Here is a 26,769-nt window from a genome sequence, read left to right on the forward strand (position 1 = left end):
CAGTACACATGCATTATTCAATGTGCTTGTCTCAGGTAGCACAGTTTTAGTAAAGCCTAACCCAGTGCAAGCACTCTTGCCTTTGCACAAACGTGCTTCACCCACACACAGGGGGCTGTTTTCAACATGCCCCTGCTAGAAACACAGCTGGAACCTCAATGGTGATCTGCTTTACCTGATGCGGCATAATATGACAGGAATCTGCCAGGGCCAGTAAAAATATATAAATAATAACTTAATATATAAGTAGCTTTTCCATCGAGGATGCCAAAGGACTAGTTTTGCCTCTTCACCCGCGTATGTTGTTGCACAAGTACACAGTGATTTCAATACTTTTTTTTATCATAACCTTTATCTTTCCTTGTAGAAGCACTGCGACCATATGCCAAAACAGAAACTTCAAACTTCTCACACGTTAACCAGATTAATAGAGTTGTGCAAAGACTTAAGGACATGGAGAATTCATCTGGTAACAGTGCTTGCTACTGCAAGCAGAGAAAATGTAGTGAACTCCTTGCATAAGTTTTAGGCACTGCTCCTTGTTCACTGCTGACTCTGATGGATCACAACAGAAAACAAGACAACTCAAGGCCAGCTATCTTTTTTTGAAGAAGAATGAGCTTGGTCCAAAGAACAAATGTTGTTTACAGGATACATGCAGAGCTTGCAGAAGGTGCCTAGTGATCGGCACAACAAAAGTGCATGAAGTCACAGATTTTATGTAGGGTTTGATGGTCTCTGGAAGTTATCAATAAAATCTGGAGAGATTCAATAGAAGATCCAGCATAAGGGCACTGGTTGAATAAACAAGATGTTCTTAATTGAGTGATGAAGTATCTCATCTAAGGCATTAGAAAACAGACACAAATCAAATTTACTGCAGACCTGCAAAATCTTTTGGCATGTCAAAACAATAGCAGCAGTGGAAGCGTTTGAGGAGAGCAGAGCTACAGCGCTACACAACGCACATAGAGACAGTTATAAACAGACTTTTCTGAGCTTGGACTGTTGGACACCTTTCAGCATTTCTGTCTCAGAAACTGCAGGAATGCCCAAAACTACATCCCTGTCTCTTAAAACACCACAGCTGAGTCTACTACTAGCTTACCCATACTATTAGAGGTGATCATAACTAGTCCTTTTGTACTTGTGGCATCAATTGAAATTTCTGAGTGATTACGTGACTATCATTGAAAAAAATTATGTTTCCTGAACTCAAATCTAAGGTCATCTCCTTGGAGTCACTTTCAAGCTCTCTGCACCTCCAAGCACCCATTAAACAAATATCTATAGGGTTTGATGAGAAGATGGAAGCTTATGGCTGCTGGAGATCACCAGTCTTTTAGCAAAACCAACAGGACTCCATGCACAGCTCTGTATGTCAGCCCTAGCCCAAGGTACAATATCTTAAAGAAGGCCTGTTTTTTCAGTGGTTTAGGCCAAAGAGAGGAGTAAAAATGGACAATGCCACTCTGCTCTGAGGATGATACTTTTGACAGTAAGGCAAGGCGGCAACAGGTAATTTTTTAATATAACCACATGAAGACTCATTGAAAGTAACATAGCAGAACCATAAGAAAAGCTACACTATTTTAAAGATAAGTCTGGACTGATCTACCATTTAGAAATATTTTGGGTCTTTCTCCCCTGCCCCAGAAGCATCAGAAACGAGCAGCTGGGCAGTGTCCTTAGGCAGGCAATTTGGGAGCTGCTCAAGCAGCAGGTCTGAACTGGCTACAATGTCCCAGACGCCCCATCACGCCACAAGAAGGAGCAATGTGTATGAATGAACAGCAGTCACCAATGTGGTTGGCTTTTTTCCTCATGCAAGCAGAACTGAACATTCATACTGTGAGGAAAGAAGGAAAGCAGTTAAGAAATGCTGCAATTGTATTACTGCTAGAATTGCAATACGCCAGTACGATGGAGATAATGAAAGAGCAAGCTGTCTCCTGCTGGCAAGGCAAGACGCTATCTCTGAATTACTTTTCAAAGTATTTGGTTTCAATTGAGTTCTGGTATATCAGGAATAGAGGGAAGAAAAAAAAAAGAGAGAGAGAGAGAAAGAATAACTCTTGGCACAGGAAAAGAATGGAAATATTCTAACAAAGTCACCCCCAAGTTTTAGTTTACAAATATGCTTTTAATGCACTGTTATCCTATTTTTCTTGCCCGAAACACTTAACAAACAGGCACACTACACTCTCTACACAGCAACCAATATAAGCTACAGTGTGTATGTATCTATACATATGGATACATATAGATACATACATATACTTATGTGTAGGTATGTTTAAATATGTAATATACTCCACAGCATACTATATATACCATATACTGCATATATACTATAGTATACAGAGTACACACTGTGTATTATATTCACTAGGATTGCACTAGGATTTCATTTCTGAGCCTTTCTAGAATCAGATCAGTGAGAAAAGAGCCCACCTCACAGATGACTGAAACTTTTAACCTTAAGGAACATCCCAGTGACTGCATATAGCCCTGTTTACCAGCTGCAAGAGAAATGTAAAAACACTTCCGAAAATCCAAAGTGTCTCCAAAGCATTAACACAGCAAGACTTACAGCCCCAAGTAGGTGCATTCACATTCTGAATGACCAACCTGAACATGAGTAATTTCAAATTATTCATGAATGCAAATGCCTTTGAACATCATCTCCAGCCTTTGAGTCCCAAATTACGTGGCTACTTAAAACTGGCATCAATTTTGGCTACTGATGAAAGGAGCTGTCCTGCAGACTTGTCATTGCCAGCTTCTCCTTTCTGGCACTTTCCTTGTTCCAGCACCAGAGACATGAATTGGATATGAGGCTCTGCCACAATTTACTCCCAAGTCTCAGAGCCTCTGAGCCTCTCTCAAGCTCCAGCGGACTCAACAGGCACAATGGATGTCGAAAGCTTTGACAGTGTTCTAGGTACCCAGAACCTCTATGTGCACCACAGGGATGATTCCCTCTCCCTGAATAAGCTGGAAAAGATAACATCTTTAATGTTCAAGTAACAGCAAGGTGACTCTACAAACAGCTCTGCTCTTGGAGATGCTGTCAAACACAGATGAAAGTCACAGCTACCCCAGCTCTCCAACAGAGAGGGGATTAAGGGACTGCCTGAGGGAAAGAAAGAAAATCATCCAGCTAGCTACAGCACTTAAACTGCTGACAGTTACATTGGTGAAATTACAAACTGGTTTCTAGTTTACATGCTTGATTTTTGGCTAAGTAGAGAATGTTAAAATATTTTCTACTACTATAGGGATGTTAAGCTCCTATTGGAGGGAGACGATGTTTTCTGTCTGTCAAAGTGCTATGGAGACCTTGAATTTCTTTCTGTTCTGTCTTTTCCATCACAGGCTCACATCAACTTCTGCACATTTTCCATCACCAGATGAACAATTTGCCTCCTTACTTTTGCATCAGGCATTAACAGAAGCAGTAATTTATCTGTCTGTCCAGCTCTACTGCATTAGTCTAAGCACCAGGAACATCTGTGCTGCAATTCAAGGGGGTGAGGGGAAAAAGTTTCACAAACACTGTAATCTGTGATGTAAAACTGGTTTTTGACAAGCCAGTTGTTGGTGCTTAGTTTCAAACACCATGGCACAAGAGCCTTCTTCATTTCCTAGGGTTGCTATAACAACAAGCAGAGGTCTGTCATTTTGCTAAGTAACAACAGTGACAAATATGTGAGAAATGCAAAGGTCTAGGGAATGGGGAGCAAGATTATAGCTTCTCCTCCTGCCTTTACAAAACATTTTACTGTGGATACATCTCACAAATCCTAAGCTGTTCCTATGGGAACATGAGGAGTAGCTAGTGTTAGTGCTCTACGCTGCCTCGTTTTTCAGAAAGTCAGTGTTTTCCTCATGGATGCTTTGTCAAGGCATAGCACTGGCATTAGTAAGCTGGTCTTACAGCTCACAGGAGCTCACAGGAGGCTGATAAAAATCTGAAATGAATCCTAATTTTATACTCTGCTAAAACAGTAATGCTGCATCAGAACTTTTTTGCTTTAGCAAATAAGAAGGGGCTGCAGCAAAAATGCCATTTTATTAAACCAATAAGATCATGAACAGTTGACTCAAGAAGAAGTTAGGAAACTATCAGCTGAATAATTATTTTGTTAAAAGAATGGTATTTTCTTCTTAATTGAGTCACGAATATTACCTAGGGTATCAGAATGGTGGAGAGTGCCATTCTTACCATTTCACTGTAAGAGCTGGTTTCTAATGTGATTTTCTTTGGGATTACACATTTTGATTTAAAAGCAGAATTAATGGTATCTATTTTTTCCCCCAGGCGAGGCAGGCTGGGGAGAGGCAGTCTTTTAGGGTAGAAAGACAAAGCACCATTTTCCTTTTATATGTTCTCCAAATTAAGAATTCTCTTTTCTTGACTGCTACTTTAAGCATATATACACTTGCCCTTTGTTTGTTGCATCCCTAAATCACAAGAAAGTAACTGAATCAACAAGTTCTACCCTAAACCCATGGAAAGCAATCATCATCTCATGAGCTTCTAACTTTCTTCAAACCATCATATGCACAATGGCTGTTCTGCAGATGCAGTGTCCAAAGGAGTTGCAAAGGTGCAAAGGTGATTGCAACTCTACCCTCAGCAATATATTGTCAGTCTTACACTTCCTTGAGGTAAACTGAAAACATCTCCGATCATCCCACACTCCTCCCTCCTCCTGGGCTTGGCACAGCTCCTGGAACCTCTCAGGCCCAGAAGGAATGGACTCATAGTCACACTGAGCTGGTCATCTCTCCTGCAGGACCCTCTGCTGCTTCAAGAAGGATCATTTCAGTCCTACTTCAGGGCTTCTACAAGTTGTCCTGAGATCCACGTGTCCACACACACCATTCTCAGGAGTTCAGAATTGTAAGGAACTTTCCACATCTGCCTTGAGGCTTTTTTATGCCAATACAGGATAAAAGTGATCACAATCCAAATTTCATCTAACAACATAATCCACAAACCATAACAAAATCACAATTCCTAACTACCGCTAATGAAGATTTACCGTGACAACTACATGGTATTTATATATCCCTTTCAAAGAGCTGAAACGTTTACTGATAAATGAGGCAAAAAAAAGATTAAAAAACATAGTTCTTTTAAAAATGCATCTCATACAACATACCATTTGTTTTTAAAGCAGAACTCTCTCTGATTGAATAAAATCAATAAATTAGGACATGCTTGAGTACTAGTAGAGAAAATGCACTGCTGTAAAATTAAGTGACAGCCTGAGACCCATCTGTGTCTTAAACTACCTAAAATACCTCTTTAAAAAAAAAAAACACACACACAAAAAGGTCTCAAATGCTTATTAAATAGCTTTAGTAATTAATCCACCTACAAAACTCTGAAGTTGCATAACAAAACACAATCCACATGATAAGATAATGCAATGGATAGAAAGGAGAAAATAAACACACATTTGTGAAAGGACAGAATATTCTGGTATGTTCCCCTAAATGCGATCATCATTCCTGCTCCTCTCAACGACCATACAACACGTATCTACACACACACACCACACTCCGGAGTTCCCCAATATAGAATGTAGCCCCTCAAAGAAGTTACTTGGATTAGATAGCAAAAGGCAATATCCAAGATCTTGAGAGAGTTGGAGTACTTTCTGGAGGAGACATCTGGCATGCAACTTTATCCCAGTTTTAGCAACCACATAATGAAACCTGCAGGCAAGTTCTGAGATCTATACAGCCTAAAAACTTTGGAGGCTCAAATTCCAAGCAGTTTCGTAGAGATTTTGACATAGTCGCAAACAAAGCATTTCATGTACACAAATACGCTCTCTCAGGACAGGTAGAACAGATAGACATAATTTGCAAAATCTCACATACCTGCAAACTAACACGGTGTCAGATTTTAAAAGTTTATTCTTACCTGCTGCTGCTTCAGAACTGCTGCTATCTTTAACTATACAAATTGGACTCAGAGGTAAAACCTCATCATCAAAACTGATCAAATCTCCTTCCACATCTGGTGTACTTTGCAAAGCAGGTGATGAGGAACTGGTTGCCAGCGACTCTCCCAGAGACTTGAAAGCCTTTTCTTGGGCAGATGCAGAAAGATGGGGAGCAGCAGCAGCTGGTTTTACTGAAGCCAAAGGAAGGGTAGGATTTTCTACAGAACGTGACTTTTTGGGAACAAGTGGCCTTGGAGCGGGAACAGGACATTTCTTTTGTCCATCACTGTTCTCTGCAACTGACCCACTCCTTGCATGAACAAAATCGCTACTAACACTTTTTACAATGCCAGGTTTTGTTTTTTTTGGCAATTCAGGTTTAGTTACAACACTGCTCCCAACCACTTCAGGTTGAGGCTGCAATTCCTTGGAAGAAGGTGTTGACTTGCTTTCCGTCCATAAATCCCAATCTCCTGAAACTCTGCTTACGCCTGGCTTTGGAGCAACTACTGGCTTCTTTGCAGTTACAGGTCTTGGGGCAAACGATCGCGGAGCAATTTCTGGCTTTTTTGATGATCCTGAGGTATCAGTTGTTGCTTGGGATTCAAAAGCTTTGATCCTTGAAACAATACTATTGTGGCTCTTCTCTGTACTCATAGTGTCCACTGCCAAGGGATTGTCCAGTAAGCTATCATCTACAAGAGATGACTGCTGAGTCAGAGGTTGCTGCCTTCTTGTGGTGGCCTGATTCACTTCTTCCCCATTGTCTGGCACTCTGCTTTCAGTACTTTTGACCACAGGTCTAAGATTGCTTTTTGATCTTGGCTTTGGCACAGGATATATCACAGCATTGGGATTTTCTTGGCACCGCTGATCATCAGAGCTTTCAAAGACTATTAAGGGAGTCTCATTTTCTGAAGAAGACCTATTCAGGAGAGACGCAGAAGGCCTAGGAGGTTTCAGAGGACCCTGCCCTGCTGAAAGAAAAGAAAATGTTATCTATTCCAGCTTTACCCTTTATGTTTTGTCACCCGTTACAATGGGAAACCTGATGATTTTTATTCAGAACATACTGCTGCTTATCAAAGTTTGCAATTCTCTTTTAAAAAGACACATTAAAAATAACAATAGGCAGAAGATGATGATTGATGAGTTCAAAACTACTCAGTAGCTCAGCACAGCAACTTTCCCAGTTGAGTTTGTGTACTTTCCAGCGTGCATAAAATGCTGTTATTCTGGCTAGCGGTCTGAGCTCCTCTGGGTCCAGGTTCAAAGCAATTGTCAGCATGACTAAATGGACTGAACTGAGCAAAACTTTAAAGATTTTTATTTTAACGTCATTAAGACACATATTACATCTTCATTACAGAACAAGTTTTAATTAAAGTCTAACCTATAGCAGTTATTCTAAAGAGAGGAGCTTTACAGGAATGTACAGAAGTAATCACTCCCAGAAATTTTGTTGTTGTTCATTTTAGTTGCTGCAAACATCAGTAAGTGCCTCTTAATGAAACAGAGTAAGACTTTTGTCAGTGAAAAATTCAGAAAAAGCTCACCTGGATAACTTGCAGATTCCCAGCGTGCAGGCAGACTGTTTTTTACATTACTTCTTGGAAAACGGCTTATTAGTTCCTCTGGAAAGTCAGTTTGTGTTGCAGAAGTAGTGGTATGTCTAGTAGCAGCAGCATTATTGTTATTTGTTGTATTGACTTGCACTTGATTAATTTCTTTTATCACCTGCTCGTAAGATGGTGGCTGCTACAAAACAAAAAGATAAAAATTCATATATGTTCAAAGGTGAACATAAAAAAATCCTTATAATTGAAAAATACTAAATCAATACGCGCAGAAGAGAAGAGCCCTGTCACAGACAATATTGTTTCTCTCTAACTTGAAGTGCTTTTTATCTTTAAAATCAAACACACATCTCATGTAAATACGTGCTCACCTCAGCTGGAATAAGCTCACTTGTTCTCCACTGAGCATGAGACGAGGCAGAAGGGAATCCTAATCCCTGCGGAGTGACAGGGCTTGCACCTGGAAACCAGGAGGATGGCCGGAGGGGTTCGGCAGCAACTATTGTAATTTCAGGACGCCTGAAGATTAAGACAAAGGAAATAATTAACTAAAACAATTTAAAACAGTTGTTTTAAACACAAAAGAGCATGGTTTTCTCATACTGGGAAGTCAGAACACCTCACACTTTTGTGACATAACCTTTCACGATTTCAAAGCAACTACCTGACCTTTTTTCAAGCACTTAGGCTTCTATTCGAAACACCAAATTAAATGCCTAAGCCAAAAAGTAGGTTTACTGGCTTCAGTGAAATAATTTACATGCTTAAATACAAGTGTAACTTAACTGAATGGAACAAGCTTTAGTCTTCATGTGTTTGCCTTTAGCCTGCTGCAATGTGAGGACAACAGGGCAGTTAGAACTGTGCACCTATCCTGGGACTCACTGGGAACACACCACAACCGATCTCTCAAATCTGGCACAAAATACATTTTGAGAAGTGAGCTTTGCGAATAGATGAAGTATCTATTACAGAAGCCTCTGGCTGCCAGAAGAAAAACAGTGCAGAAATACATTTTAAAAGCTGTTTTTAAAAAGTGGGAAATATACACTTCATTTACTCCTTAAATTATGACAGACTCAGTTCACCAACCACCCAGGTTGGCGACCCCCTTTCTCAATATCATTTGAAAAACTAGAAGGAGGCCTGAATGTGTCTATTTATTTACACTGTCAAGTGATCCAATAAATAGAAGTCAGGAAAGTAAATGGAGATGGTTGATTGACTCCAGTTTTTATTTTTTTTTTTAAGATACACAGAAATCTTGACCAGAAAACCCCTCCAACCCTTAACCCACCCTGTGCTTAAGAACCACAATATTTCTGTTTTATTCCGAGTATAATTTATTTTAAGATAAAAAGGAAAATGAGATGGAAAAAAATAAATGGGAGAAGAAAGTAACAGATAAAAAGTAATATTGCGACACAATCTAATGAGCTTTTCAATAATATACAGCTGTTAATACAAATAACTGCATCATACCTTCTATCCCTCTGCAGCTCACTATGGTTAGAGGTCCGAGAAGCTATTTAAATAAACAAACAAACAAAAAATAGGTTAAAATATACTGTCATAGCAACAAGATGAGGATAAGAGCACACCCCTCACAAATCCACCATAAATGAAACTGAGAGCACACAGCATCAGATCATGAGTTGTAGATTCAAAGAATGGCCATGTTCAAATAAAAATTATTTGTATTAAATATGAAAGTATGTTTTTTAAAGGTCGAAGAAACAGTTTCATTATCAATTGAAGTCTGTCTATACACCTAAGGTACCACCAAAGGAGATAGACGCAGCCCCCTTTTTTTTTCCTTGCAATATGCCCCTGCCTTGTGCGTAGTTGTGACCCTAGAGCTGGAATTTTTTTTTCCTCTATTAGTTACAACAGTCCATCAATGACACAGAGAAGTGTTAAGCACATCTGACTTTGTTTTTGATAGCACATTTCTGAGATGTATACTTGTATCCCTTGTTTGGAGAGGCAAAAAAGGCATTATTTTTAAAGAAATAAAAGCACCAAGGCACAAAATTTAAAATATTCTTTCACCTTATATAAAAGGAAAAAAATAAATATATAATTGTCTTCTTCATTGTCATGATATATCCTCAGATAGAAATTTACCAAAATGTATTCACTTGCAGATCAAGAGGCATCAACCTTTTTTCTTTTTTCCAAACCACTGTATTTTAAATTACATAAATAAATCCTGACCTCTTTGTTTTTTATTTTTGCCATACTTATATTCAAATAATTTTTTTCAATGGCCACATTAGCTTTTGACTTTGATTGAGGAAAAAAGGTAATTAGTTGAGGGATACATTTTGGCATAGCAAATGCAATTTAGGAAGTAGAGTCTTATTGTGCCAAAGCTGACAACTGAGCTGTTCCTGCGCCATCAGAGAACCAGAGCTGAACCCGGCAAAGCAGATACTTGATTTAAGAGTCGCATAGTGCTGTGTCAGACATACCTCTTCCACGGGGCATTTTTGATGTGCACTATTCATGAGTGCTAGAGGAAAAAAAGAAGGGGTTACAGAAGAGGAGAGGTGAAAAAGAAGAACAAACCAAGGCTTCAGAGTGACAGAAAACATGACCAAATGGGTTAGCTGCACAAGGAGAGTGCACATGCCAGTGTCCTAGACGGGTAACTGTGGTGCTGATTCACAATACAGTGGCTTAAAAATGAAGCAGATTTTATTTCATGCCGATTTTAACATTCGGAGTTTAGAAGTCTCCCCTGCAATATATTAGTAGTGGAGAATTCAAATAGGGAAAACACATTGTAAGGCTCAATAAGGTGTCACTGTAAGAATGAGGGGAAGTTAAAACTCTTTGAAAGCTCTATGTAATCTAAATCATGCTCTCTTTAGGCCCAAGCTTCTTCCTTTGCCCCAAAAAATACTAAAAAAAAAAGAGGGGATCTGACTCAGATCCCATGAGGCTGGGAAACCCTGATTCCTACTTGCACCTCACTGAGACGAGTACTCAGCCACGCAGACCCTCAAGGAGGGAGCAGAAATGCTGGAGACATCCCAAGTTTCTGGTATACTCACATGACTCCTCACCCAGCTCTGTAAATATCACTTGACTACAAAAAACTTCCTACCTAAAAGGCACTTTGTTTCACTTCCTTGTTCACCCACTTTAACACTGATATTACGCACTCATTTGGGAGTGCGGGAAGGGGGAAGAAAGCCATCCTCTTCAAGTTCATCTTTGCAAGAGGATGGAAGAAAGTCTTCATTTGGTAAACGTTATATTAAATGTAACTGCTTGGGGTACATCCAAATTGCAATGACAGGAGCGTAATAAATGAATACCAACTTCTTTCATGTTGTCTTCATTGCTACATAAATTCTACATGCTATTTTGTCTTGTAGGACTTGAATGTACAAACAAAAACGTCTAAAAAACCTTTCTCCTTACTGGACAGGAGCAGAAAATTGCAGTGAGGCATACAAATCTACAGTAATCCTCACCAAATCTCAAGTAAGGAGGAAGTTGACCTGAGATTATCATCACTTGGAATACTTCTTTAAAAATAATTTTACTAGTAGATACTAGTAGATGTGAATATCAAATCTGTCTCTTCAAAAGGGTTAACTCCTAAGCCATCATGTACATTTTGACATGGAACCTGCTGCTTTAAGAAAAAGAAAAATCTTAAGACATTTATGGAATTAAGCTACTTGCATGTATATAAATATTTAATACAGACACCAATTTCTTAAAGAACTTGACTAAATTGTTCACTCTTTGCCTCCATCAACCTCTCTGTTCTTTTGCACTGTTGTAACAACCTCAGGAACCTCAAGTACGGCCCTTCATGGTTTTAGCGCATCTTTTGTTTTGGAAGCTCTTAAATCTCCACAGAAGGAGCAGAAGTGAAAGCTATTCCATCTCCTGCACTTGAATATTCCCTAGAGTTCAACAAATGCTAGGGAAAACAAAACATGAACCGTCAAAATAACCCTTGCCTCCTGCCTTCAACATCTTTTATTTCTTTACCATGTCAAAGAAAAGAATTTGAATTAAAAAGCATATGAGAGAAGACATGAATTTTAAAAATAAAACGTATACCTGATTTAAAAACAGAGGCCATCTTTCTGGCCTTGTTACAGTCTTTTGATACTGTTAAGCCTATTCTCCATTTCCTTCATGCTCCTCACGAAAAAAATCACTCATAGATTTCAAATTTTATTCCCAGACTGCAAATTAAGACATCTTTAAGATTAAAAAACTGCCCAGAGATCAATGGCAATGTATTTCAGCCCTAAGTTACATATTGCTAGCTAAGACAGCTGGCTCCTCAACTTCCACACTAAGAAATTCTTAGGATGAGAAGCGTTGGAAATTCCAGAAACATATATTTATAGGCATTTAAGAGAAAGGCAAGTGCGTAGTTGAAGTGGGGATAGGAGCGGAAAAACCCAACCCATAAAACTCACGCTTTTTTCTCCTTGTAGTTTTATCTGTCTCAGAGAAGCAGGGGGAAAAAATAAAAAGTAAAATCAACCCATAATAGAAATACTCCCATGAGTGTCAAGGAAGTATCCTCATGTGTTTAATCTAGTACCAGAGAATTTATTATGTCACCTGCAATCCTAAGTAAAGGATTAACAATAACTCTGTAAACAAAGAACAAATAAATGGACGATCTTTCTTACAAGTACTACTTACTGGGCAGCAAGGTGTTTTTGTTTTGTTTTGTTTTGTTTTCTTTTGATGTGTAATGGCAAAGGGATTTGTACTATACACTTAGGTTTTGGGATGTTTTTCTTCTGTTTCTCCTCTGAGCAATATTCCTGCAAGGTAGTTAATATTTTCCCTTACATTTGAAACAGACACAGGCTATGGGGCAGGAGACATTTTAAGCTAAGACATTTTAAGCAAATGACATACAGAACAGTTTTGTCACTGTAGACTCACTGTTTTAAAGGTAAGTTTCTTTTCCCATCAAAGACCAGAATCTTATCCTCAAATAGCCCAAATCTTCCTAATGATTTTACTACTACCTATCCTGGCAGCTGTAAACATAGTCCCGCAATTAACTATTTCAGTTAATTTATGCTATTATAGGTAGGTTTTAAAGTAAAATTATTTTATGCAAGAAGGATATGTGCCAGTATTTAAAAAAAAAACAGCTTCTTTCAGTACTTTTTTGATACTGGTCTAGATATCTCTACCATTAGTCCTATAAAATACACAGAATACTAGACCAAGAAGTTATTATTCTCACTGTATATCTGCCCTAGAATAAAACTTCATAGTCATTATAGCACCTAGCAGGCAAACAGAAAGAATAAAACATTATTTTTGCTCCTTCTTTTGCCTACAAAGTCATATTCCAGAAGGGCTGATAGAAAGGGTCAGGGTAAAAGGCCATGCTTGCTGTCTTTGCAATATTGAATATGTCATATATCTACAGAGACAGCTTCTTCAGAAAAAGCTAAATGAATATAGTAACCCTGAAGCCAAAACCAAAAAATAAACCAACAAAAAGAAGCCAAGGTCTGGCTGGACAGTTTATGCAGAAGTGGAGTTTCAAACAAACTGGAAATTTTCACAGACCTCTGGAAAGAAGCGCTGAAGCTTTTCTCCTGAAATACTACTTGGCACAAGGGGGAGGTCTTGCTCTTTTTCTCTTCAATCTGCTTCCAGGCACCCCAGGGAACTAGGAGGGTTGCTGACATTATAGCCGGGCTGATTTAATTAAAGCCTGGATGTAGCTATCAGCGATGGCACCACCCAATCCTCCTTCCAATCACTGACTTTTGCCGTCACCATTGAACCAACATTAACACTCACCTGACCCCACAGTCGGCGAGTTCAGAGTGTTAAATACATATAAAACTAACCACTTCCCGCAAGGTTAGCTTGGGCCATTTTGACTCCCTGAACCGGCTTCCCTTGGGTTCGGACTGCCAGCAGCACAAGGGAGGCAACGTGCCACTTTCAACAGCAGTCTCCATTTCCTGCCTCCCACTATCATTATTGCTAATATTATTATTATTATCAAATCTGCATATCCGCACCCCAAGAGCAAGCCTGCCATTTCACACAAATTAGACAGCAATGCTTAACGAAGGCAGGTGACTCCTTGCTTTGCCTTGCCTCAACTCAGGCTGCCCCTGTGGCCTCTGCTTCCCACCCTGCATTTTGCCAGCCCCAGTGCTTGTGCAGCTGCGGGAGAGTGAGCTCACCCCACAGATCTGGCTGGGGCGGGGACAAAGGAAACCCCAAGCAAAACAAAACTAGAAGAACAAAGAAAACCCACAGCCAAAACTGGCTGCCCAATTGCCAAGTGGAAAGCCACAGACTCAGAGCACGTCCTGTGGTCTCCAGGAAGAAGCTCTTACACATTCTCCAGCCACAGATTTGCTTAGGACAGAATGAGAATGCAGGTTCTTCCAGCACTTTATGGCAGCAGATTTGTTCCTCCATGCCACCTAACAGCGGAAAACAGTGCAAGCACCATTCCCACACCACTGCAGCATTTGGCTCCTCTCTTTCTCCTTTGGCATCAGTGTGCACGATGCTCTCTCTTAAGTCAATGGCAATAGTTCCCCTGGCTTCAGTGAAAGCTGGATTTAGTGGTGTGCCTTTTGCTGCGACCTTTACTAAAATGCAGAGGTACCTTTTGAAGAGGTTAGACTAGAAAATTAGGTAAAAGAACATCTCATTTCCACATGCTTGTTTTCTTCAGAGATCTTGCTGAGATCTTATACTGCACAGTTTAGTTTCTTATACACATAATGCATTTTCTGAATATTTTCTCTATAGTGCACTCAGAAACAGCCCAGTGAGGAAGCCTCATATCAATATGCAATAGACATAGTCTTTTTCTCTTAATGCAAACTACTAGAGCAATTATACTGGCCTGCACAGAGAAGGAAATAAGGACAAAGACCGTCTTTTAATGTGACACCTTCACTCTTGATACATCATACCTCTTTTTTTTTTTTCTTCTTTTTCCTCCTTTTTGTATCAGGAGGAGGAATTTTGCAGAGCTGTCAAAGAATTGAAACTAGATGTCACCACACCTTTCTATCCAGAGCTGCAAGTCCAGGTGACGGAAAGGAAAATAGCCCGTCTTCCTCTTCGGTCACAAGAGAGGAAGACACTGAACTATGCTAAGTAATTATAAGCATTGTCCATAGATTGGAATATTGAAACTCTGCAAACATCTATCACACATGTTGAAAATGAGAGTTAAATAGCCCACAACAGGTTTTAAACTCTATTATGAAAAAATGTATTTCCTTAAAATACCACACTTTATTCAGATTAACAGCAAGGACAGTTAGGATTTTTTCAGAGTTCACTTTTACTTTAGATCTCTCTATAGATATGGTCACTGGCATACACAGAGTCTCATGCACCCTGCCTCAATACATGCAGGGAGTTTTCTTCCAGCTTATCACCGAGTAATTCACATAACATTTATATATTATCATAGTTACTCACATATCATAGTTACTCACCTACTAATATTATTACATATAGTAAGATCCATGATCCAGGGCTTCTTGAGTAGATACATTTTTAGTTGATTTTGCCTCAAAACAAAGTGTCACTTGTCACTATGTTTTCAAAAGCATTAAGATCAATGGTTTAATGATCTACTCTTTCACAGTTAGATCAGAGACTGAGGTGTAGGCAGTCTAGAATTAGTTCTTGACTCCACCACAAACGGCCTTCTGTGATCTGGCGCTGTATTCCAGTTTACTATGCATGGCAGCAATAGCACACACAAAGTACTGCACTTTAACTACAGCATTATGTAGACTCGCTCTGAATAAAGCTTTCATGAGCCCCAGGTTCAGGAGAAACAGATCAGCTGTTCACACATTAATGTCCTTTTCCATCACAGCAAAGTAGTCAGAGTTGTTCTATTAGTATGAAATTGAAAACATAGACAGAAACGAAATAAAAATGAAAAGGGGAATAAAGAGCGCACTTTGGAGGGCACAGATAAAGAAAATCTCTGACTGAAAATAGCATGATTAGGCAGACAGAAAGTGTTGATGAACAAGGAAATCAGGAAATTTCATTCAAAATTTATATATTTTTTTTTATTTTCAAAAATGAACCCAGTGTATGAATCCAATCCACTCCCCAGTGGAGCCAATGAATAGCTGCTGGAGATTTCTTCTGAAGTAGAACAAGCTTCTGTTTTATCAAGTGTACTAAAACTGGGTATGTACAACCCAGCACCAGAAATATTCACTTCAGTACTGGTGGACAAGTAATAAAATGTTAGCAACTGCCAGGAACAGCCCATCAGCAAAAATAAATATTAAAAAAAAAAAGTTACAGTGCCAAAAGAGCCTGTCAGCTATTATCTTTTCACATACAAGGTTAAGCAGTTCACCTAAAAATGAAGATGGAACAATCTTTAAAATATTATAATTCTCAAGAAGTAGAGGGAAAAAAAATGACTTACATCTCTTGATTGCTGCTCTTATGGATGACAAGGGTCCTTGGCTTAAAGGAAAAAAAAAAAAAAAAAAACGATTACAATGCAATTAATGTCTCAAAGAGAAAACAGCTGAGTAACATCACACAGAGATTCCCCACATGCTGCACACAGTGCTTGCCAAGATCATTTTCCCCCAAGGTTATCTTACAGAAATTTGTGCAAAACTCCTGGAGTATACAACTGTTCTCAATCCATTCTAATGAAAACCAGGATCCAGCTTTCCTTCCATCTCTGCAAAGATCAAAAGCTAATTTTAATAACCACTTGTTCTCCTGATTGTGTGCTGAAGTTCATATCCTGCCTCATTTGAACGGAAAACTTGAAGAGCAGCCCTTCTTCATGAATATTCTCAGATTATTTAGCATCTAATGATTTACAATTCTTGTAAATTAACAAAACTTGCGCAATCCAGGAAAAATCTACACCCAATTTGGTAAATATTTTTAACAATTACTTAACAATTTATCTTCATTTTTCGTGAAGGTTGCATTTTCAGTAATGACTTCCTGGGTGAGGCTAGTTGGGAAGACAATGTGACCAAAAATTTGTTGATAAGCAAGGACAGAAAAATGTTTCCTTTTGCCAAATCATCTGTTTTCTTGGCAACATGAAGGTTTCTGATGCTGCTTTTCTGAAGGTCTTATTTAACCCAGATAGAGCAGCCACTACTGTTTTTACTGGTTAAAAAAACAAAAGCAATTTGAGATTACCATTGTCAAAAACCATGAGCGTGATATTAATAACTTGCCACATACACAAAGCAACTGGGGAGGTCCAAAAAACAAACCAAAACTACTTCAACCAAGGGGTTTTTTTTAAGCACAAAAGACAGAGCATATTTGCTGGTGAGAAGTCTTTGAAAGTGCCAAATCATCTTTTTAAAGGCTAAAACGAAACAGCCCACACCTGTTTCACATTGCTACATATCTTTAACGCAACAGAAAGACACATAGCTCGAGCCTTTCCCAGCAACCTGCCCTGGCAGCTTCGCTGGCAGCAGCAAGGGCGGCAGGAGAAGGCCCGAGCGTTTTAGCACGTAGCGTTTTAGCGGCGGTGCCGCCCGGTGCGAAGCAGGCGGGCAGCGCGCTAACGCGGCCGCCTCAGCCGCCATCCTGCTCCGCTCCACAAGCGCTTCCGTGGCTGAGGCTGACAACTGCAGTTACACCAGTGGGGCAAAGAGGAAGGCATTCCGGGGAGAAGGAGGAAGAGGCAGTAAGAACCATAGCTAAAAAGTTAAGAAGGGATGAGAAGGTTCTTCCGCTACAGCCGTTCGGAAAAAGTACTGAGGAGCAGAAATGAATGTGGCTCTCACTGAGCTGCTCTCTGAAATACTTTGGCTGGCCTAGGATATACAAAGCCTATTTGTCTGGCTTCAGAAACAGGTCAAAAGTGGCTTGGCTCCCACCAGCAAAAACTGCAGTAGAAAACACTGCTATCAGTCATGTCTCACTGTGCATTCTCAGCAGAAAAGGAGTCTTATTTTCCTTCCAAATGTCTCATCATAACACAGTATTATCTTTAAAAAACCCTTTGAGTTATATGTTTTTCCAAATGTACCCCATATTCCTTTTTTCTTTCCTTATAACTAAAGTCTACTCATTTGTGCCGTTCATTATTTAAGCTCTTTCTCATTCTTCAATTGCTGTAAACAACAACAAAATGTAGGGTTTTAATAAAAAGAATATATACTTTAATTACACTTAGTACCACACAGAAAGGAAAATAAAGTTTTGAAACATAAACTGCAATCTTTTGGAACAGCAATTACTTTCTATACCCAAAAATCAAGATTGACTTAACTTTTGCAGTAGGAAAGCAGTAAATCTATAAAATACATACTCTCAAGTTTTAGCAAGGATCGAATGGAACAGGGAAGTTCTGCTTCCACCTGGCAAGATCCCTTCCTACCACAGCAGTTTGTCTCAATGTGATGCACACTTCTCTGAGATGAACAGATATTTGGGGCTGGAAATCACAGGAGTCTTCATGCACACAGTTTTCCATACAACATGAGGGACCAAACGGTACAGAAAGGTTTTAAAATCAAAGGCATTGCAGGCATACGCCAAACCAACCTGGGCAAGTAAAAGTATCAATCTACCAAGAGGAAGGCTGCGCAAGTTTGTAGCTCTGGGTATAACTGAGAACCCAGGATAGCATAGTTGTCACAAAATTTATGATCTCACAAGCAAAACAAGTTGTTACCAGACTTTTTTTTTTCTACTTTTCATTAGAAAGACACTATGAACACCCTTCTCTTCTGGCAAAGCATTGCTTTTCCTACCCCGAGAGACATTTAACAATTATTGTTATGTATTACTTAAATCTTTTAAAAAGAAGGAAATGGGAGTGAATGTAGAATTTCTTTTTTATTTTTGTCATGAAACCCTGAAAGGAAAAAGCACATTCGTAAGTTTATCGCCCACAACCCCCACCTAATTTAAGAAGAGACACTGTTGTTACAGCAGGCTGTGATTTTGCCCACACCAAACCTAACCCCTCCCTGTTCCATAGGCAACAATTTCTGGCCTCTTTTCCTGTCTTGCCTAAAGAGTGGGGATAAGGTTGCCCACATGCTCCTCTGCCCCACAATTAATAAGCACCTTCTCTCTCAGACCTTCCAAACAACTGACATAATCCAGTGAGGTCTGACCCTCCTGTGGTGGCAGCAGTAATTCTGCCAGATGGAGCCGCCTCTTCTTGCTGCAAGCGTGAGCAAGAGCACATACCCAACCCGCACAGACACACGTGGTGAGGAAAAGGGGAGCAGGAGGAAGCTGAACCTCCACGGGATCTCTGATATTGCTCCCAAAGCACTGTCCACCCGGTCACACCAGCACGAGCGAGGGGACAGCGTGATGGCCAAGCACCAGTGGCACAAGCACCAGGACTCCTGCGCTGCCCTGCACCGTGCACGAGCGCAGCTCCAAGCTCCACTTGCTGCAAGAAAACAGAACAGGTGGTTCAAGACCCTGACGCATATTAGCTCCAACACCATCCCAGCCATCCCTAATGCAGAATAAGTAAAGACGCAAACTGTCCATATGTGCCCGCTGCTAAGCACCATGTGGGCACGCACACGGGAGCAAATCCCCTCACATGGGCACATCCAGCCTGTCTTGCTCACTGTTAGGTCAAAGCGCTCACGCTGCAACATTTCCAAATAAGGCAGCAAGTTTTTCATGCGTTATCACCTCCTAGCCCTGCACAGGGGGAATCAACAATCTCTACAGGCTCTCTGCCAGCTGAACACAGGCTCACTAGGTTCAGGAGGGGCCGGTGACCTGCTCCTGCTCTGCTTGCTCCTCTGAAAGCAGGCAGTAACTCAAGAAGGGTCCCCTCGGCCACCCCTTCTGAAAGAAAGGATCCTGGAGTGGTTTGTTTGAAGATGTCAAACACCCACTCACTCTTCCTTGCCAGCTTTGTGCTGTCTTTCAAGGACAGATTTTCTAAACATAAACACTTGAGGAAAATGCTTTAAAAGTGCATTTTAAGCCCATGCACCAGAGAAATAAAACTGTGTCAAACTAGATGAGGCAAAGAACAGTAAACTGCTCCGTGGAGGAAGGGCAGTTTCTGCCTATAAAACAGGCTTGTCTCTCACTAGGGATTCTGCCCAAATTACTCCTCTGTGCACTGAGCTAGGCATCTTGCAAGGCTGCGAGGTTCTGCACTACCTTTTCATCCCCATACCTGGGAATATACTGAAGCATCTGCTGCAAAATCTCTAAAAAATTACCTATCATGTATAGGCTACATGACTACACAGGATCACAGCCCTCTGTATAGACTTTGTCTTACACAAACAGCCTAAAAAATTAAAATGTTGCTATTTTTGAAAAGTCTTGTGATTTTTTTAGAACTCAAGCCAAGAATTTTTAAATAGCTGGTGTTGACATTACTGTGAGGCAAAATATTCATTACCAAAAGGCCTGACATATTCCTCTCAATTAACTTAGAAATGTTGCCATCTTTATAATAAAGTCAATGGACTATCATGCAGTATTTTTACAGCTTATTAGAAAACCATTGATACTATTCAGAAAACATCATGCCAAACACAGAATGTTTGAAATACCATCTAAATGATTAAACTGCCTACTGAATTTAAAAAATAAATAAATAAAATAAAATTAATTTAAGGGTGGTGCAAAAGATCAGATTTACCATCATCCAGATAACTGACCTATTAGTTCTACCAAAAGCCTTCAAACTTAAGTACAAGCAGAGCAGCCATCCGTGGTGTGAATGCAGCACGGCAGCCATTCTGGTGTGGATGCAGTAAACAGAATTGTATTAATCCTGTGGATTAATTAAGTGTAGCTACACTGAAAAAAATACGTTAAGGCACCAAGATAAGTCTCTTCAGTCGCTCAGCTGCAGAGGTCTTTCAGGCCTTTCAGGGCTCTAATGCACAAATATCATGCACAAATTAGATTAAGTGAGGCATCAAGTCAAGATGCCATTTCCCCATCTGTGCAGAGCAAACTGACACCGTGCAGCTGGCAGCCCCACCTTCCCACACTCACCATTTCCAGCAGCTCCCTCATGCTGCTGCTGACGTAGCCACAGGTCAGCCGGATCAACCACATAATTTTGATAATAAGAAACAACCTGTCCCCAAATACCTCAATTCATTTTCAGCCAGACAGGCAGGCTGGTCTAGGCAGCTGCAGAGCCACATGAGCACAAGGGTGACATGAGAGAGGCAGCAGGAACAGGCAGCCAGAGAAGCAACACCATCTCCACTCAAAAGGACAAACTTTCAGCCTGTGGCTTTCTTCTGATATAAAGTTAATCTGGCTACAAATCACCAAATCGTGGCTGTGCCTCAGGCTGGCTGTTCTTTGACCCTTTGCTGCTGCAGTTCTTTCTGCTGTTGGTTGCCTAGCCCGGCTCCCTGAGAGAGCAGACAAGCACCAGGAAAAGCCGCAGGCAGCAGCCTGGCACCTCTGCAGCGTTAAGACGCACCCTCACGCTGCCGGCCGAACAGCGGGTGCTGTCACGGCCCTGCCTGCACAAAAGGCCAATAGATCCGGGCACCTCGGAAATCGCAGTAGCGCAGACCCGGTTATCTAGGAAACCAGATTCACCCTGCTTTAATTTTGCTTCTCCCTGGGGTCCAGCCCCAAAAGCAAGCAATCCTGAGCTACTAATTAAGTCCGGTGGCAATTCCAGCCTCATCACTATGCTGAAGCTGCCTACTCGCACATCACCAGTGCCACAACTGTGACTTCCCACCGCCTGAACAAGCAGGGAGGCAGTTAAGAAGCAGCTAAAATACAGCTGTTCCACTAATTAAAATGGCTCACAATAATCAGCACAGGGAAACCCCTTCAGAAATGACTCTCCAGCTATTTCTTCAGCCACTTTTTACATATTAATTTGTTTGTCACTGTCATATTGGGTAAGTGAGCCTTTGATTTTAAGGCAGATCATAGGCGACAAGTCCAAGACAATCATGGTAACAGAAAATAACCATCCACACTGCAATTTTTGCAGCAAACTACAAGTTATCAAGTTGTAACAGCTTTCACATTTAATGCTGTCAAACTTAAAAACATAAAGCTGAAAGAACTAAAATTTCTTTGTAAATCTACAAATGACTTAGTTCATGGGTATCCTGAATGAACTCATTCCTGATGCAAAACTATAGGCACCCTATAAAGAATTCCTCTTTTCACTCACCTTTTGTTTTTCGGAGGACTCTCTGAGCTGAACTACACCTTGTTCCCAAAGATGACTATATGAACCTGTCCATCCCTGAAGGGCAACTCCTCAGAACATGGCTCAAGTTATTCACAGTCTACTCAGCCCTGATGAGGCCACATCTGGAGTATTGTGTCCAGTTCTGGGCTCCACAGGACAAGAGGGATGTGGAGCTGCTGGAGAGAGTCCAGCACAGGGCCACAAGGATGATCAGGGGCCTGGAACATCTGCCCTATGAGGAGAGGCTGAGGGAGCTGGGCCTGTTCAGCCTGGAGAAGAGAAGGCTGAGAGGGGATCTAATCAGTGTATATAAATACCTCAAGGGAGGGAGTGCAGAGGACGGGGATGGTCTCTTTTCAGTGGTGGCCACTGATAGGACTAGAGGAAATGGCCGGAAACTGAAACATCAAAAATTCCATAGGAACTTAAGGAAAAATTTCTTAACAGTGAGGGTGACAGAGCACTGGAACAGGCTGCCCAGAGAGGTTGTGGAGTCTCCTTCTCTGGAGATCTTCAAAACCCGTTTGGACGCAGTCCTGTGCCACGTGCTCTAGGTGTCCCTGCGTGTGCAGGGGGGTTGGACTAGATGACCTCTAGAGGTCCCTTCCAACCCTAAGCATTCTATGATTCTATGATTCTATGATTCACTGGGTCTCTGTTGATTTCAGCTCCCAGTAAAACATGCACTAGCAGAATGGAGGTCTCTGCCCACTGAAGAGTTTGGCTCTTCCACAGCAGCTAAGAAGATGCTCCCCTATGCTGCCTGCGTGACACCCCTGAAAACATGCCTTGTGGAAGAAACAGTACTGCGATGCTTTAGAGACAATTTTATATATTTATATATATACCATATATTTTATATATGGTATACATATCTAACAGTAGAAGGCACCTCTAATTTTAAGCATAGAGTCACTACGAAATAACAGTAATGCAGTACAGTAAATATAAATACAATGAACATGGAATTTCTTTGGTGACAGTGCCAGGATATTTGGCCCCAGCACAATATTCAAAGGGAAGAACAAATTCTTCAGAATTAGAGAACTTGGCTAGAAACTGCACAGCGTTTTTTTTGTTTTTTTTTTAAAACACAAAAATCCTTTACGATTAAAGCCTACATAGAGCAGCATTTGCAAATGGAGAAGGATGACAGTGCACTACTTCTATATTTAAACAATACAAAATGGACTTTGCTTCTTTCATTCAGCAGAATGGTTCTTTGGTTCAATTATTTGCAGGAGCTAAATTTGTAGTCAGTAAATCAAAGCCCCTCTACTGCCACTGACAGGATATTCTGCTCGCGATAGGATATTCTGCTCGCGATGCACATCCCTGCACACCAAAATAATATCTGGTGCCTGAATGAGAACCTGTCTCTTTGTAATTAACATCACAGATGAATAATATCTTTTCTGAATCATAAAAGATGAAGAGGACAAGGGCATAAAGAAAACCTGTAGGTCTGGATCTACTGGACTCAAAATATCCACATTTAAAAATAGTTAGAGGCCTGTTGAGATATTAGGTTTTCCTCAAATAGTTTGTGTACTTCATAGAGCATGAAACTATAGATTAGTCTTATGGCTATCTTTATATATGGCTATAATGGCTAACATATATATAAGTTTTCTAAGAGGGAACACAGTATGTAAGTCCATTCATCTGACTAGAAGCATTAATAATGATTATTGAAAACGCAGGTAACACTTCACCTTGTAACACTGCATATCTTCAGCCCCTGTTAAAAACAGTTAGCACCAGAATATAAAAAAAGAAACTGGAGAGAGAAATCACTATAAGATAGACAAAGAATGCGTATATTTCTGCAGCTTTTGAAAAGAAAGAATCTGAGAAATTTAGGAATTAAAACACAGCTTGCTTTCAAAGAAGAACAAGCAGGGACTAAGGAGCAAGAGTCAGAACCGCAGAGGGCAGAAAATGCCCGAGCTGGAGGGGTAAAACCCCAAGGAGAATGCTTGGATGCTGAAAAGATCACTGACTTCAGAGCGGTGCTGAAACTTGAGGTAGCAAGTTTTAGTGTTTCTTGTTTTGCCTAGATCTATAAATTTCCTGACCAAGAAATATCTCTGTGACTTATGGGTCAATTTGCCTGAACTAGCATGTGTTCTTCAGGGAGGAACTAGTGGAACGTATGAGCAAGCAGTTCCAGCGGCATCATGAGGAGTCTTAAGGCCTTCAGCAGGTGGCTGAATCTAACTACCAAAGGAGAGTTACAAGAGGTTAACAGCACAAAATTGCCGTTCTGAATATAAAAAACAGCAGCTTGAGAAGCATCCAACATGTAAAGTTCAATCACAACTACAGAAGTGGGATTACAAAGAAGCATCCCACGATGGCAGAATTTTAGCTGCCAAAAAAATCTGCTAAGCACTTTTGAGAATTTTATAGTACATCAGCAAATGTTGAGCACTACAGATTCCATCTCACTGGAGTTTAAGGCACCTTTAACCAAATTCAACTTCTTTATAGACCATCTGAGTCATATAAGCAATGTGAAGTTTGTTGGAGTTTAAGCTTTAACTGATTGAGGAAACAAAAGGAATTTGCTCATTGCTTTAATAGCTGGCATCTGCTGACAGTAAAAACACTTATGAGGAAGGGCCAGGCCTTCTATAAAACACGCACATTAACGCAATAGGTAATACAGTGAACTTTAACTCACCACTTTTATTAACTCACCACTTTAAAAAATAATGAACAAGCAGCAATGTTCATTTTCAAGCCTGCCATGTTAAAGTGTCATGAAAGTAAAACTATCTTGATGCGTGACCACATCTCATTCCAACGTACTGCTGACTCACGCAGTTACACCCTGGGAGACATCGGGACCGTGAACTTTTAACAGCGGCCAGCGGCCGCTCCAGCCCGCGTGCCGCGCAGGAGAGGCGCAGCGGAGTCTGTAACCGCCCCGCCACCAGACCTGTCTTTCCAGAAAGTGCCCTCTCTGCAGCTCAGTCAGAGAACCAACACATTTGCCTGCATGCTCTTCCCTGTGCCTTTTGCCGAAAAACTGAAAATGTTTCCTTTTTTTCCTCCACCACAGATACTGACAGAGCTTTTGGTCAGAAAATGCAGAAAATGATTCCTCGGGAATTTACACTTTGCAAGCAAAGACACACTTATACATCTGTAGGTCTGCAGCGCTTATAGCCAAGTTGAAATATAACCTTGAAATCTGCAGTTTGAGCTTACTGCTCTGTGCTTACTGCTCATTGACAGAGATTCAGCAACTCTGAGACCATGGCCAATCACTACCAAAAAGATAAGGCTTATTTTTCAAAGTAAAAATGGTCTTACAATCAGGATCGTGTAAAGATGCAGGCAAGTTAAAGTTTATAGAAAAAGGTAATAATCTTTACCAGCCCAAGATGAGAAAAAATAGCCAAGTGTTCAGACACTCAAATTCTCTCCAAGGGTAAACCAGAATCATCAACCACCAAAGTTAATCAGACTATTAAAAACACACTGCAACTACAAAACCCCCATGCACACTGCAGTACCCCAGGGGGAACAGCACGGCATTTGCTTTAAGAGCACTCAGGGAACCTACTGCAGTAACCAAAAGAAGGCCCTAACCAAGTGAGGACACGTCTGCAATGAAACAGATTTCGTATTTGAGCAAAGGCACCACACAAACACACTACAAGAAGAATAGAACCCCCTTCACCCTCTATCATAAATCCTGGCTGCCTCATAACATCAGGCACCTCAAATTACATGCTGAATGAATAAATACTGCAGCCTCTATTGGGTGATTATACCTTGGAAGAAATAATCACTATCATCACCTTTCCCTACTCAACTAAATTTAGCTTCAGAAGCAAACATCTTGTAGGACAGATTGAATCAGACCTTTCCAGGGTAGCAACCATAAGAAATATCTTGTCAAAGATCTCTCAGCCACGGTAATCAATGCCCCTCCTTAGCCTATAAGCATCACTAAGACATGTAGTGCTCAGTCCTGCACTTGGTTTGGTGCAGCCAATACCAGCACATTAATTTAGGCAGAGGAAATTCAAAGCCACCAAGTCGGAGAACCAGCTCACGCAGGGGATGGAAAGGACAGAAGCACTATTACAGGGGTAACCCTCCTCTCCTAACAGCCATTCATCCCTGACATTGAAGTAATGAAGCTCCATCCCAAATCTTTACAAAGGCCTAGAAAATAAAATTATATCCAGTGGAGGTTAAAGACTCTGGATTTAAATGAGACACTCATCTCAATAACATGCTAATTTCCCTAACCTCTATTCTCAGCAATGCCCTGAACTCCACAGGCAGTAAATTGTTCCTGTACTATTTCTCATGCCAGTCAGCCTTACCTCCCTCTCCCCTTGCTAACATCCTTCTGGGCCCCAAACAGCAATAGGCACCTTTTCTTTAAGGCTGCCTATTAGATCAACACAGTCCGGTTAAACCCAGAACAACTGCATTTTAATTTTCTCAAAAAGCAATGAAGCTACAGGGAACAGAGCCTATGGCATAAGAACATGCAAAGTGTTATATAAAACTAACAGATGCCAAGTCCAAAGAGCTTTTCCTGCATGCAACACACAGCTAAGCTGTGGCACTCCTTGCTGCAAAACACCATGAATGCTAAGAACTTACATGGGCTTAAAAGTAGAGTGAACCCATGAGGGCTGTTAAATACAAAGCATCACCTCTCTCCAGAAGTCCCTGAGCCACAGAAGGCTTGATGCTTAGAGGATGTATGAGCACCTCCCAGTATGTGTGTTCTGTTCTTACATTAGTCCTCGGGCCTTCACTTTGTGCATAAACAAAGACCCAATAAGCATACTGGATTAGATGGACCTTCTTTTTCTGCTCCAAAATGCCCTTTTTACACCCTTGGCTACCTCTCAGGCTGGAAGAAGGTTGCCAGTCTAAAAGTTTGTCCATTTTTTCCAATTATTTCACTTGTTCTAAAAAAAAAAAAAAAGATGAAATTTTACGTGTTTATTTTTTAAAGACATTTGGAAAAATATCATTTTTAAAAAATGCAGATATA

General features: G+C 40.6%; 1 protein-coding gene across 1 annotated transcript in view; it reads right to left on the bottom strand.

Moving 5' to 3' along the window:
- Positions 1-26,769, bottom strand: part of SH3D19 (SH3 domain containing 19) — a 72,081-nt gene that overhangs the window by 19,084 nt on the left and 26,228 nt on the right. The window contains exons 3-8 of the mRNA XM_088526591.1: positions 15,993-16,033; positions 9,023-9,065; positions 7,912-8,059; positions 7,520-7,721; positions 5,942-6,940; positions 2,520-2,522 (exon numbers count right to left, since the gene is read on the bottom strand). Coding sequence (XP_088382717.1) covers positions 2,520-2,522; positions 5,942-6,940; positions 7,520-7,721; positions 7,912-8,059; positions 9,023-9,065; positions 15,993-16,033 — 1,436 coding nt within the window. The remainder of the gene's footprint in view (positions 1-2,519; positions 2,523-5,941; positions 6,941-7,519; positions 7,722-7,911; positions 8,060-9,022; positions 9,066-15,992; positions 16,034-26,769) is intronic.

Source organism: Tinamus guttatus, unplaced genomic scaffold (assembly GCF_059628265.1).
Source record: "Tinamus guttatus ecotype Peru unplaced genomic scaffold, ASM5962826v1 Tinamus_guttatus_pri_ptg000247l, whole genome shotgun sequence".
Classification (NCBI taxonomy): Eukaryota; Metazoa; Chordata; class Aves; order Tinamiformes; family Tinamidae; genus Tinamus; species Tinamus guttatus.